Source organism: Chelonoidis abingdonii, chromosome 4 (assembly GCF_003597395.2).
Source record: "Chelonoidis abingdonii isolate Lonesome George chromosome 4, CheloAbing_2.0, whole genome shotgun sequence".
Classification (NCBI taxonomy): domain Eukaryota; kingdom Metazoa; phylum Chordata; order Testudines; family Testudinidae; genus Chelonoidis; species Chelonoidis abingdonii.
The window spans coordinates 129,788,025-129,803,372 of NC_133772.1; the positions used below are offsets into that span (position 1 = coordinate 129,788,025).

The following is a 15,348-nucleotide window of genomic DNA, read 5'->3' on the forward strand; positions in this document are numbered from 1 at the left end:
TGGAACTGATCAAGTTTCCTAATGTGGCAGAGATATGTTGTCCAAGTCTCAAAACCATGTAGAAGCATTGTAAGCATGACTGTCCAATAGACATTTAGCTTAGTGCTTATTTTGACATCCCTATTGTTTCATAGGTGATGTGTGAGCATTCCATATGCAGAATTGGCCTTGGCTATGTGATGGGTAGTCTTGTCATCAATTGTGGCATTCTGTGACAGCATACTCTCTAGGTAGCAAAACTTCTCTACTGTATTGAGAGGAGTATTGTTGATCTTAAGAAGTGGTAGACATATGCATCCTTGGGCACAGGTTGGTACAGTACTTCAATTTTCTTTCAGCTGATTTTGAAACCAAAGTGATTGACTGCCCTAGCAAAGTGGTCTTGTATAAATTGAATGTCATCAATAGAGTGAGCAACCAGTGCAGTCGTCAGCAAATGAAATCTCCTTAATGAGTAAACCTGCCGCTTTTGTGTGAGCACAGAAGCATTTCAGATTGCACAACTTCCCATCAGTGCAGAACTGGATAAATACTCTTCTGTCAATGTCAGGAAATGCATCCATAAGCATATCCAAAAAGGGATGGAAAAGAGTTAGAGACCCAGCAGGCAACATTGTTTGGTGCCATTGATGACTGGAAAGAGGTCCAGTATCTCACCATTTTCCACCACTCTGGCCATCATCCCATCATGGAAGGACCAAATGACAAATTTTGGAGGGCATCCAGAGATAAACAAAAATTTCCAGAGTCCCTCATGATTTTAGAGTCCAGAGTTTTAACTAATTTGGTAAACAACACATAAAGACCACAGTTTTGCTCCCAGCACTCTTTCTGAAGCTGATGAGCTGTGAAGATCGTGTCTGTAGAGCCCCATTCAGACCAGAATCCACATTGGGACTCGGAAAAGTTGATTTCCACAAGATAGGTGTTAAGTCTTCAGTATGACCTATGCAAGATTTTTCCCAGCAACAGAGAGTAGGGAAATGCCACAATGATTATCAGTTTGCCATATCACCCTAATGTTTATAGAGGTGGACAATGTTGGCATCCTTAAAATCCTGTGACACCTGCTCCTGCTCCCAAATAATGTGGAAGAGTCATGTGAGGTGCCTTCCAGTGTGGTAGCCACCCTGCTTATAGATATCTGCTAGCATGCCATCCAGTCTGAGTGCTTTGCTTTGTGACATCTGCTTGATGGCTGTTGTATTCTCATAAGGTGGGGGCTAGTACGAGTTCTCCTTTTAATGGATGTTGTGGAAGGGTATTAATTGCGTCCTTGGAAATTTTGGAAGGGTGATTAAGAAGTGAGCTGAAATGTTCTGCCCATTAAGCATGTATTTCTTTTTTCTCAGTTGAGTCAATTGCTGTCCAGTGTGCATACAGGGGTTATCTTGTTGCACTAGGGGTCACCACACCACATGCAGACAAAAAAGAACAGATGGATACAGACCAGGGAGAGCAAGGAAACAGTATGACGATATTGGTCACCATGATGGGCAGTGGTCTCAGCACAGCAGAAGTCTAACCATTGTCAAGATTTTGGTTTGTCCTCTGGCCTGTCTTGGACTCTGGCCTTCTGGTACTCGACCCAGCCTGACTCCTGCTCTGACCACTAGGTCTGACCACCCATGTCCCTGTCATGACAGGCATTCTCTGATTGGAGGTGGGAGTCAACATGTCAATAGGTAGGGTGGGGATAGGCCTTCAATGTAAAATGAAGACAACTAGCATATGCGAAATGCTTCTGCTAGGTGGTGTAGGCAGCAACAAGGGCTGGGTTCAATACCTTGGAGCTCCTCTGAACAATACAAAACAGAAATCACTTGAGCCACCACCGACTAATCTTGAAAAAAATAAATACCATTTCTGTGTGTCTTCAGAGGCAGCATTTCCCCTCTCGCAAGAACTGAATCTATGTATAATAAAATAAAACTTGTATTAAGAGACGAAAACACAGCATTAATTTGGGGAAATGCTAAAACAGTTACTTGAATGTACACAACCAATGAGTAAAACACCTGCCCCACAGTATCTTGGGCAGTGTCCTTTTTCTCAGTTTCCCACCTTGCAGTATGAAAGTCCAAGGGATGAATATCTTTACCATTTTTCCTCTGCTGCACTCCACTCAGTTTGTTGTCCAAGGTCAGCAATGTCCCCAGAGCCCTGGGATGTGTTTGGGTGAGTTTACCTCTTGCCCTGAGGGGAGAGGGTGGTTGAGTGATGCCTTTACCTCTGCCCATCTGTGTGTCTGCAGTCTCTGCTTCTGTTTGTCTCTGTCAATGTCTCTGCATGTACCTGCTGCTGCTGACAGCTGCCATCATCACTGCTTTCTGTACCTGCAATGCTGTGTTCTGAGGTTCCACCACTTAGTCCCTGGGCTGGTCTACACTACGGGGTAAAATCGATTTTAGCTACGCAATTTCAGCTACGTGAATAACGTAGCTGAAGTCGCAATCTAAAATCGATTTACTCACCCGTCCTCACCGCGCGGGATCGATGTCCGCGGCTCGCCATGTCGATTCCGGAACTCCGCTGGGGTTGGTGGAGTTCCGGAATCGATATAAGCGCGCTCAGGGATCGATATATCCCGTCTAGATTAGACGCGATATATCGATTCCCAAGCAATCGATTTTAACGTGCCGATACGGCGCGTAGTCTAGACGTGGCCCCTTTCTCAGTGATTTCAGCTCTGTAGTGAATTCACTGGATAGTGGGGAACCTCTCTGCTGCTACCCCTTCTGCATTGTCTTTTCACCTCAACACTGTCTCTATACCAGGTCTAAAGTTCCGCTTCCTTATGTCAGCTTATTAGTGAGCTTAGTTCCAGTTCAAATCAGTCTAGTCAGCTCTGTCTTTTCAAACACTTGAGGAGGGAGGGTCAAATGGCTTCTGGGACTCTTTAAACAGGTCCACACTACCAGGTAGGAACATCTGACTCTGACTCTTGCTTGGATATGGCATCACAACCGTACACTTAGTGAGTGAGGTTAACCTTAGGATGACCCCCTTAAATTAGGGTGAGTTAATTACAACTCTTCTGCCCTTTACTCATACAATGAGGAGAACAACATTTCATTTCCCCTGCATTCAGTACTAAAGTGAATTTTAACCCCAAATAGCCAAAACTGATCACTTTGTCAACGAAGGTCTGACTGCTGATACCCTAGGCAGAAAACATATATCTATGCAAAAAGTCTGCTCCTGAGCTCTTTCCCCCCAGTTTATCTCTAGATGTCAGGGGAGAGCTCATTCTGACCCTTCTTACATATGTTCGATGCAATAAAGAAGCAGGAGCCAGTGGAGAGATGTGAAGGGAGGGGTGATATGGTCAAGCAATGGGCTAGGAGATCCTTGCATCAGCATCATGACTGGATACAATCAGGGAAAAATTCCATTTGTCAAGGCCAGAGAGAAGGATGTTGCAGTAATCTAGATACAAGATGATGAGAACCTGGATGAGAATAATTTCCTTGTGGGTAGTTAGGAAAAGCTGTATCTTAGAGATATTATGCAGAAAGAATTGACAAGCTTTAGACATAGACTGGATGCAAGGACCTAGAGACAGATCTGAGTCAAAGATGACACCCAGATTATGAGCCTGAATGACAGGCAGAATGGTGATGGAGATAGGAGGGTTTGACTAAGAGCACTGTTTTAGCCTGGTTGAACTTGAGCTGACAGCTAGACATCTGTGAGGAGATATCAGAGAGACAGAAGGAAACAGGTATGAGTAAAGAGGCAGATCTGTGAGCTGTCATCATAGAGATGGGAGTTGAATTTGTGTTTGCAGATTGTAGGTGAGATATCCAGAGAGGGAGAACAGAAGCGAACCAAAGATATAGTCCTATGGAGCCCTACACAAAACTGGAGGGAGAATAAGGTGGATCCTCTGGAGGACATGCTGAAAGAGGGATTAAGGAGGAGGAGGAAAATCAGGAAAGGATATAGTTACAGAAGCCAAGGAGAGGGCAAGATTTCACAAAGAAGAAGATGGTCAACTGTGTCAAAGGCAACTGACAGGTCAAACAGGATGAGGATGGGGTACTAGTTCTGACCTTAGGTTAGGAAAAGGTCGTGAGATACTTTGGCAAGAGCTGATTCAGTGGAATGCAAAGGGCGGAAGCCAGACAGGAGAGGGTTTAGGATGGAACTGGAGGAGAGGGCCCCCAGACAATGACTGAGAACAGCTCATTCTTATCTTAGAGATAATTTGGAGGAGTGGCAGTAGTAGAAGAAGCAGGAGTGTTGTTTTTTTTAAGATTGGAGAGACTAAAGCATGTGTGTATTGTGAACCAGAGGAGGGTGAGAGGTTAAGGAGAAGAGATGGGGAGGGATGAGAATGGGCATAAGGGAGCTCAGCTGATAGGATGATTTCACTGAGGCAAGTAGCTGGGTTAGAGGAGGAGAGCAGATGAGGAAGCACCTGCAATTGCGATGGGAGAGAGTTGTAGGAGGGGAGGGGAGAAGGTCACTTTGTATTTTGTTCAGTTTTCTCTTGGAATAAATCAGTGAGCTGTGTGGAGAGAGAAATAGAGGCAGGAGGAGGGTTTGAGGAGTGACTCAAAGGTGTCAAAAAGGCAGCTGGGATTGAGGACCTGAGACTCAATTAAGCTAGCCAAGAGTTGTTTAACTAGGTAGATGGCAGAACTGAAAGAAGAGAAAACAAATTTGTAGGGGAAGAAATCAGCTTGTTCCCGAGATTCCTGCAGCGTGAGAACAGGAACAGAGGAAGCAGGTGTTGGGAGTGAGCCAGGATTAGGGGTTGGCAGGATGGACCTTGTGATCAAAGAGGGGGGCAAAAGAATCAAGCGTGGAGGAGAGTGAAACATGGAGAGAATTAACAACCATATAAATGAAAAAGTGAAGAGAGGGCTGAGAGCAGATGAGAAATCACTAATGCTGATGGATTGGAAGTTATGTAAATGCCAAGTGACAGGGCATGAGGGAGGGGGCTAATGGGTGATGCTAAAAGGGACCAGGTAATGGTCAAGAGAGGGGGAATTCAGCAACAGGGAGAGAGAGCAGTGCTCCTTTTTAATGAGATTTGAGCCATGGTGCATACCAAATGAAGGGGGATGGGTGAGGTAACACACAGCTAAGGGATTGGATGGGTCATCAACATAGAAGTTGAAGTCACAGAGGATGGGGGTGGGAGATTGTGAGGAGAAGAAAAGAGAAAGTCAGGAGTTGGAATCAGAGAAGAAGGCTGATGGGGAGGAGTTGGGTAGATGGTAAATGACAACATGGAGGGGTATGGAAAATTGACTGCAATGCTGCTCAGAAGAGAAGAGAGTGGGAAGTGGGAGGAAAAAAGGTATTTTTCCCCAACTAGATACATATTTTATATATAATAGTTATTTACTTAAGGTTTTCCTTCATATAAATAAAGTTATATGCCATAATATTACTTAACTTCTTGACTTTCGTTCACTCCGGCTTCTAACCTCTATGAGCTTGATTCTGCAATGTGCTGAAGCAGAGCATAATAAGGAATTTTTGCGCCCGAGGCAAGGGCCAGCTCCGGGCTCTTCGGCGGCAATTCGGCAGTGGGTCCCTGAGTCTTTATCGGAGGGAAGGACCTGTTGCCGAATTGCCGCCACCACTCCATTCATTCTTTGGTGGCAATTCGGCAGCAGGTCCCTGAGTCCCTCTCGAAGAGAAGTACCCGCCGCCGAATTGCCGCCAAAGAATGAATGAAGCTCAGGGACCTGCTGCCGAATTGCCATCGAAAAAGCAGTGGTGGTAGAGCTGCTGCTGAAGCGAGGGCGATTGCGGTAGAGCTGGACCACTCCACTTTGCATGCCCGAGGCAAGTGCCTCACTCGCCTCGCCCTTGTTACAGCACTGTGTTGAAGTCTATGGAAGTTTTGATATTGACTTCAATGGGATCAGGATCAGACTTTATACAGACAAATAGGAAGATTAAGCCAATAAAGTGGTGTCCTGTAATCCAATGATAATGTTTTCTTAAAAATAGGAAGCTTTTAGTTTTCCTGTTCATTACCAATAAGTCACCTGTAAGAGAGACACTTGCTATTTTCATTCATGCATGCTTCTTTATTACTTTACAGTTAGGGTATCTCAAAAAACTTAATGGAGTGTTGTTTGAAACTTTCAAATCTGGTAGCCTAAAATTGGGTTCCTGAATACATATTTAGGTGCCCAAATACAAGTGGCTGTATTTTCAGAAATGCTTAGCAATCACTCACTAGTCCTGTTGAAGTCAGTGGGAGGTGCAAGAGTTCAGCACCTTTGAAAAGTCAGGAAACCTTTATTTAGTTGCCTAATTTTAGGCACCCAAGTTTGAAAATTTTGGCCTTACTTCCTGCATCATATCAATGCATGGTTGAACAGCAGAGTCAAACCATCCTTGCCCATAATGAATAGAGGACAAAATATGTATACATTTCTATATTATTTTTATTATCAAAAATCACTTCTAAACCATAGTAGATTTATACTGTACTTTATAAACATTATTTCTGCCTTAAAAAGCTTGCAATCTAATTGTATATACTAAAAGGCCTGGGGAAAAATAAAGCAATGTGTTTTATTAATGTTGTTTGTCAGGGGTTGTCAACCTTTTCCATAATACAACCCCTTTCTTCCATACTGGACCAACTGGGAATATCCTCCCATTTAGCCCCTGATGCCTGTTTATTACATACTTGAGTAAGACAACTTAATTTGGCCAAATTGTGATCTCATTTACACAGGTTTATACCTGTCTTAACTCCTGTTATTTCACTGGACTTAATTTGGTTTATCACTCATGTGACTGGCATCAGGATCTGGCCCACTGCCTTTTCAATACTGTACCAGTTAATTGAAATGTATAATGCAGCCTTTTCCATCCAGATGGATATGAAACTGTAAATGATGAGGATAATGAGTCAATCACCCTGAACAAAGGATAAGGCAATCAATCCTGATATGATGCAGAGAGTGGTACTAGATGATCTACTAGAGTTCTCTTCCAGCACAAATGATTCTTTCATATAACCAATCAATTTAAATAATGAGTGCACTTGAAACAAAGCTGGTAGTTTGCGCAAATGTCAAAGGCTAGTAAAGGCACCAGGAATTGCCATGAAAGTATGTTGCCCGCACTTCCAAGTTTTCAGGGATCTGGTATATTTTCACTGTACAGAAGGGGCTACAATATGTTATTTTCCATGTGTCAGTCTCTTAATTCATAAGAAGTAGTGTTATTTCTTAACAAGCCTGCTAGCTTTGGGTATAGGGGTCGGGACTGTCGCAGTAACCTATACCTACTTCCAACGGGTGAAACTGTGTATTTCATTGCATCAGTAGTTGTGTTATACAATGTTGAAGAACAACTTCAGAGACATTACACTGGTCACAATGATGATGTGAAGTGGTAAGTCTCCAAAACATTCTTATTTCTTATAGAAATGGGGTTCTGGGAAATGCTAATGTTGCCTTTTAAAAAAAATTAATTAATGGTTCTTTCCTCTCTGAAACGAGAATTCTAGTAATTTAACCTCTAAATCTTCATGTGTTAGATGTTTGTTACCTAAGAGACTGCCTGTAGTCTTGGCTCATCTGATAACTCTGCATTTCCTTCCATAAGATCTACTTCTAGTCCATCTATTACCATGGTATTTATGTGCTTTTTATTCTAGGTCCGAACAAAGTGCTGGCACAGAGTGGTTATAAAGTGCAGTTTCAGTTCCCTATGTTTGGTTCCCATAACAGGTCTCTCTTTACATACTTAGAGAAGGCAGAAGATGTAGATGTTTGACTTTGTTGTTAGACCTGCTTACCTTCAGGTTCTATGGTCTGTTTGTCTATATTCCCCTCCCTTATGTCTTTGTTGTTAAGATATTTTGGTCATGACCTTTGTTAATTCTTAAGGTTCCTCTTAGCATTTATACAGTCATGCTGAAAAGTATTTCTAGCTTCCTTAATCTACATTTCTCTAGATTAAGCATTATGAAACACCTGTTTGCCTCTATAAGAGGTTAAAAATAGTACTGATAATGGAATCTAGTTGCAACCTTAACTACATAGGGACATGAACATACTCCATGAAATGAATTCATTGCATAGCTTAGTGGCTTTGCAGTGAGATTTTAACTTGGATTTTGATTAACTGTTCAAACTTTCCTACTACTTTGAATTTTTCAAAGCATTCAGGGTTTTAGAGAGTGGATAATATTCTGTATTGAAAGTAGAGTGAATTCCTTATCCCCTAGCTGTCAAAGTTCATTTTGCTTGGCACTCTGCATCCAGGACTAAGTGAGAAGGAGCTACAGTGAAAGAAGAATTAATGTATTTGCATATTGCTTGCTCTTGTCTTAAACAATACATTGATGATTTCTCTTCTCTTGGGTACAGTGGTAATTGCTGAGTACATTTTGTTTATCTGAACAGCTAATTCTAGGGGTCAAATGGTTTAATTTCTTGGTTCTGGAATTCTGTTTCTGAGACTTAGATTCACTGACCTAAAATTTGAACCCTTGTAGAATTTTGAAGTGGATAACAATAGTATTTTTCCAGAGCAAGGTGAAGGCTAATTGAAGCCTAAAGTTGATAAAAAAGAACCAAGTAGTACTGTACTACTGTACTGTATGTTAAGATACTGGAAGGGCACAAACGAATCACTAACTGGTTCTAGAATCTGAGTTGTAGTGATGGAAGAGTTTAGGAATAAAAGGTCATGAAAGTAGTTTTGTCTCTATTTTGGGGATACAATTTTTAGATGTTACATTCTTATTATGGAATTATGTAACTGAAGTAATAAGACTCACTCTGTAGACTCTTGTTTTAGTCTGCATGGAATTTGGCATTTGGATGTTACAATATATCCTCAATGCTTTAAATATGAAGATTGACAACTTTTTCTTTTCCAGCCTAGCTGTCCATCCTGACCGGATCACCATAGCAACGGGTCAGGTTGCAGGTACCTCTAAGGATGGAAAAGTGAGCAAACCTTTGTTTACAGTTATTTCACAAGACATATTATTGTATTGTAGTTAGTGGTATATTACCTCTGTGCAGTAGTTAAATCACCCTTGAATTTTAAAAATTAAAAATGCAAAGCATTATAGTCTTAATTTGACAGAAACTAATTGAATGGTGCCAAGGTAGCCAATGGAATTGTCAAGTTCCATCAGCTAGTTCCATTTTCTGATGCCGTCTGTCTGTCTCTTACTCTCCATCTCCATTCCTTACAGAGATCATGAGGAGATTTGGAGGTGGGCTCCAGAGGAAATATGTGACCATGAGATCCAAAGTTTTGATAGCTGTGTTTGTCTTGTTTTTAAAAATAATCCACACTGTTATTTGAAAGAAGCTGAGTTTTCTTTAAGGGGTAGTTTTATTAATTAATGATCAATAAGAGATCAAGAGTAATAATTGGGCCTGATACAGCATTAAAACATCAGTTAACTTAAAAGGTACACACACACACAGACACACACATTTTAGAATTTGGCCTTCATTTATTAGTCTATTGTATACATAGAATAAATTCTGTGCAATTCTTTCTAGTTGCTTTGAGGTAATATTTTTAATCAACACATATTTACAAGGACTGCCCTCTAGTGGATTTAAGGAGCATTTAAGTCTCCATCATATTGAGCAATGTTTTCTGTTATCTTTGTAATACTGTAAGTGATTGTTAGGAGAGAACTTTAAACGTGTACTTTTGACATGAAAATAATTTTAATTATTCATATATGGAATTGATTTTAGGCTAAACAAAGATGGTTCTGACCAATGTTTTAAAAAGGGAGACTAATAATAAAGTCCTTTTCTATGGCCAGCTTTCCACTGTTGTTGAAAGTAATCAGCCAGTAACTGATTTTCTTGTTTTTGTTTATTGTGCATTAGTCATTTGATACCAGCTAGAAACAGTATATTGTTTGCTGCAGTTAAGACTCTGTGACCTTGGAGCAGGACATGAAATGGGCTAATTGTAGATCTGATCTTGCAAGGTGCTTAACACCTCTCACTTACTACTGGGCACCTGGGATTGGAGGATGCTCTTTGCCCTGCCGAATTAATCACAATGACTAGGCATATGTATGGATATTACTGGGTCATTTTCTAGGCCATCTGTCATTATACAGCAGGAGAACTATATTGGTGTTACCAATAATAATGATATTAAATGTTACTAACATGGGTTTTCACGTATTTTCAAATTTTAAAAAGTGCTGATACTCTTTCCCAACATTTTTTTTCAGTTGCTTCTGCTTTAATTTTTTACAGCAATTACCACCCCATGTACGTGTTTGGGATTCTGTTACTTTGAATACACTGCATATCATTGGGATGGGCTTTTTTGACCGTGCTGTCACCTGCATTGCTTTTTCTAAGTCTGTAAGTAAATGCATGCATAAAGTATTTGTGCGCTGACAGTATAGTTACATTATTTAAAGTTTCATATACACAGCATTCTGAAAAAATTGAGAGCTAAATCTTGTACTACTCAAGCAAAACTTCACAGTTTACTTCAGTCTGTAGGATTTGGATCTAAAGATTTTAATTGAAAGTAGAATAAAATTTTTCACTTTCAGTTAGGCAGTAGTTTTTAATAACTTTTAGATTTGTACCTACGCATCTCTCAATTATTTTATAAATGACTTTTAAAATGTTTTGCTTCAGAATGGAGGAAGTAACCTTTGTTCGGTGGATGATTCAAATGACCATGTGCTTTCTGTATGGGACTGGCAGAAGGAAGAGAGGCTGGCAGATGTCAAGGTGTTGCAATAAGATATTTTATGCAATAAAATGCTTGCTTGTATGTAGATCTGAACTTTTATCATCAAATTTCTTTCTGTACCTTTTAATTCTTATTAGTGCTTTCATTTATAAAGGACAAAGAATTTAAAGTACAGATATCAGAAATATTTCTTCTCATGGTTGAAAATAATGTGGGGGGCTTTTGGGAGGGAGGGAAGGAAAAGGGTCTTGGTTTTTGCTTTGCTGTCATAATTTAGAGTTTATTAAGAAATTTTAAAAAGCAACTGTAGGGATGTATAAGAGGACATACAGAAAAATGCTGTAAACAAATTTTAATTTGAGAGCTTCCTCTTAAGAATATCGGACACAGTTTTGAAGACATGCTTCAAATATTTAGACATTAGAAAACGTTTTCACTTCAGTTCTTTCCTTCAAGACATTTTATCCAAATGCTTGTTATATCAGTCTGTTGTCACTTAAAGTAAAAAATCAGCAAAAAAATTTCAATCCAAATATGGAACATAATTATGTATCATAAGTTGACTAATTTGTTTAACAAGAAAACACTTTTAAATTAATCATTTTGATTTAGCTGTATTTTAAATTTTGATACATTGTTTCTTTCTTTCATTTCAAGTGTTCTAATGAGGCAGTATTTGCAACAGATTTTCATCCTACAGACACAAATATAATAGTTACCTGTGGAAAATCACACCTTTACTTTTGGACGTTAGAAGGGAACTCCCTTATTAAAAAGCAAGGATTATTTGAGGTAAAGTAGTATATGCTCCTAACTTTTCTTTTATAGCAATGCTATATGCACACAGCAATAAAGTTTATTTAAGGCTGGAATGAATTAAAACAATGTGGTAATTAAACCTGCTGTTTTATAATATTGTATTTTGTACAGCATTTGTAATATTTTATTACAGTACCTTAGCATAGCATGCAGCAATCCTAGGTAGTTATCACTACAGTGAAGGTCAAAATCTGCTTTCCATTCTAGCCTCTACATTCTTGTTTTCACTTTCTCTTAATTTTCTCAAATTCCTTTTGGGTTGAAAGTTTCCATGTTTGGCCAGAGCCCAAAGGTGGTAGAGTTTTTTTTTCCCCATGGGTAATTTGAGAAATACAACTTAATTGAGTTGCAAATTTATGTGAACATGAATTTTCTTTCTTATATGTTCTTTTCAGATCTAAAGTGCTACACGTACATATTTCAAAACGAGACAAAGCTAGACATTCCACTCTTAGTCTATTTTGTAAATATCATTTTTACTTAAAGGTCTTGCTTTTAAAAAAGTAGGTCTGAACTCCACTTTGGTTTTTGCATTTCCATTTGCATGCATAGTTAGTACAGTTGCAAGCACAAATAAAATGTTTCTGCAATGTGTACAGATGGCTACTATGGTGTCTAGTTAACCATTGCTTGTTTAAATTATCTGACTTGAATGTGCAATCAAAGTAACTGCATAAAGAAATGTCAGCATGCATAATGTGTGTGTAACGGGGATGGATTACTAAAATTCTATTATGTTTGACTATATTACATTCCCCTTTTTTCTGCACCTCAGTTTAACTCCTTGCTGAAGCACAGGCCAGACTTCTGTCTTTTCAGGACTTTTCAGAAAGCATTACACAGAGTTAAATCTCAGGACTGAGCATAAAGGGGCATAAGAAAGTTTAGCATATCTGACATATAAATACTGTGACAAAGTTCCTCCTCTACCTTGGTGGGTCCTGTGCTTATTGGCAGATTTGCTCACCTCAGTGATCTTTCCCACAGTCTGGATCAACTCCTCCTGTGTCTGATCAGGAGTTGGGAGGTTTGGGGGGAACCCGGGCCCGCCCTCTACTCCGGGTTCCAGCCCAGGGCCCTGTGGATTTGCAGCTTGTCTATTAGTGCATCTTGTAACAGCTGCATGACGCTACAACTCCCTAGGAAGCTAAATTTCCTATGGCCTCCTCCAAACACCTTCTTATCCTCACCCACAGGCCTTCTTCCCGTAGTCTGATAAACGCATTTGTTACTCCTTAGTCCTCAGAGGCACACCCCTCTCACTCTCAGCTCCTTGTGCTCTTGCTCCCAGCTCCTCACACGCACTTCCTCTCTCTGGTCCCCCCTTCCCCTGACTGGAGTGAGCCCTTTTTAAACCCAGGTGTCCTGATTAGCCTGCCTTGATGGCTGCAGGTGATCTAATCAGCCTGTCTGCCTTAATTGGTTCTAGCAGGCTTCCTGATTATTCTAGTGCAGCCCTTGCTCTGCGTCACTTCAGGATAGGAAAAAACTCATTTCCAGTGGCAGTATATTTGCCCTCCACCAGACTCCGTACCCCCACTGTGTCTGGAATCTGTCACATATCCCTCCCCCCTGTTCAACACCAAGGGGTTGGGACTTGGGAAGCCAGACAGTGCACACGTGACAAGCCATCGCATTGCCGTGACGGCCTCCCATGCTCTGTGTTGCACACTGGATTGGAAAGGGTTTGGAGGGAAGAAGAACACTGGTCACCCTGTGTTTTTCTTCTCCTTGTTCCTCTGCATCCATTGAAGAGGGGCATGGTCACAGGACAAATCTGGCCGAGCAAGTAGTAGCGCAATGCTTCCATGGTCCATTTTACAGCGAGGCATCTCTCTCCACCACTTGCATATTTTGTTCCCTCAAGGAGTTTCCTACTGAGGTAGAGAATTGGAGTGTCGTCCTCCCCGAGACCTACTTGTGATGCATCTGTCTGCAGGATTAAATCCTTGCGTTAATCAAGGGCTATCAGTACGGGGTTACTGCAGAGGGCAGTCCGTAGGTCTGTGAATGCTTCCTCTGCTGCGTCAGACCATCTCACCAGATCAGGTCCACGGGCTTTCACTAGGTCTGTCAAGGGGCTTGCCCTTGTAGCAAAGTGGGGGATAAATCATCAATAATACCCCACTACACCTAGGAATGCCTGGACTTGTTTCTTGCAATGTGGTTGGGGCCAATTTTGGATGGCCTCCAACTTGTTCACTTGGGGTTTTACCAGACTTTTCCCACAATGTAGCCAAGATATTTTGCCTCTGTAAACCCTACAGTGCACTTGGCAGGGTTTGCTGTAAGGCCAGCTCGCCTGAAAGTATCAAGGACTGCCTCCACCTTCTCTAGGTGGATTTCCCAGTCTGGGGTTTGAATGACCACATCGTCCAAGCAGGCAGCAGCTTAACTGTTATGCGGGCATAATAGCTTGTCCATGAGGCGCTGGAAAGTAGCTGGGGCCCCATGTAGTCCAAAAGGGAGGAGAGTATATTGAAGAAGACCCTCTGGTGTAGAGAATGCAGTCTTTTCCTTTGTGTCTTCTGCCAGGGGAATCTGCCAGTACTCCTGTGTCAAGTCTAGTGTAGTCAAATAGTGGGCATTTCTCAGATGGTCCACTAGCTCATCTATGCGAGGTATGGGGTATGCGTCAAACTGGGATACTTCGTTTAGTCGCCGGAAGTCGTTGCAAAACCTTGTGATGCCATCAGGTTTGGGCACAAGCACGATTGTGCTGGACCAATGACTGTGGGATTCTTCAATGATCCCCAACTCCAGCATTTTTTGTACTTCTGCTTTTATTTCCTCCCTTTTGGCCGCTGGTACCCGATAGGGCCTCATTGTTATTCTGGCCCCAGGATTCTTGACGATGTTGTGATATGTCTCGGTTGTTCGACCCGGTTTTGTCGACAACACATCTTGGTTCCGGAAGATCATCTCAGACACCTCATTCTTTTGGTCTGGTGTTAAATCGGGAGACACTCTCATCTGTTTGGAAGACTTGTTTTCCTGGTTTAGGTCTTTTTGGACAGTTATGCATGCCTCTTGTGCATGCCAGGGTTTCAGAAGGTTGATGTGATAAATCTGTTCTTGTTTTCAGCATCCTGGTTGCCGCACCTTGTAGGTTACTTCCCCCATGGGAAGTAACCTCATAGGGTTCAACCACCTCATAGGGTCCCTGCCATTGTGACAGAAGCTTGCTTTCTGCCGTGGGTATCAACACCATCACCTGATTCCCTGGTTGGAACTGTTGGACTTTTAACTGGCGATTGTAATGGGTTCTCTGGGCCTCCTGTGCCTTTTCCAAATGTTCCCGTACAATCGGGGTGACCCAGGCTATCCGGTCTCACATCTGTATTACATGTTCTATTATATTTCTCCCTTCATTGGTTTCCTCTTCCCAGATCTCTTTGGCGATATCTAGTATGCCACGAGGGTGACGCCCGTATAATAACTCAAAGGGGGAAAACCCAGTTGAGGCCCGAGGTACCTCCGGGATAGTGAACATAAGATAAGGTAGTAAGGTGTCCCAATCCTTATCACCTTCTGTATCTTAGCCTTGAGGGTTCAGTTAAAGCTTTCTACCAACCCATCTGTCTGCGGATGGTAGACTGAAGTTCTCAGGGTATGTATGTGGAGCAGCGTACAGAGGTCCTTCATTAGCTTTGACATAAATGAGGTTCTTTGAGTGCTTGCTCATATCCATTCCAGTTAGGTGTGCGCGCGCCGCATGCACGTTCGTCGGAAGATTTTTACCCTAGCAACACTCGGTGGGTCAGCTGGGCACCCCCTGGAGTGGCGCCGCCATGACGCCGGATATATACCCCTGCCGACCCAACCGCCCCTCAGTTC

General features: G+C 41.7%; 1 protein-coding gene across 6 annotated transcripts in view; it reads left to right on the plus strand.

The window, feature by feature from the left end:
• Positions 1-15,348, plus strand: part of EML1 (EMAP like 1) — a 222,976-nt gene that overhangs the window by 150,719 nt on the left and 56,909 nt on the right. For all 6 annotated transcript variants that reach the window (XM_032771562.2, XM_075065678.1, XM_032771565.2 and 3 more), the window contains 5 exons: positions 7,231-7,380; positions 8,876-8,945; positions 10,239-10,349; positions 10,635-10,730; positions 11,350-11,484. In XM_032771562.2, the coding sequence (XP_032627453.1) occupies positions 7,231-7,380; positions 8,876-8,945; positions 10,239-10,349; positions 10,635-10,730; positions 11,350-11,484 (562 nt within the window). The remainder of the gene's footprint in view (positions 1-7,230; positions 7,381-8,875; positions 8,946-10,238; positions 10,350-10,634; positions 10,731-11,349; positions 11,485-15,348) is intronic.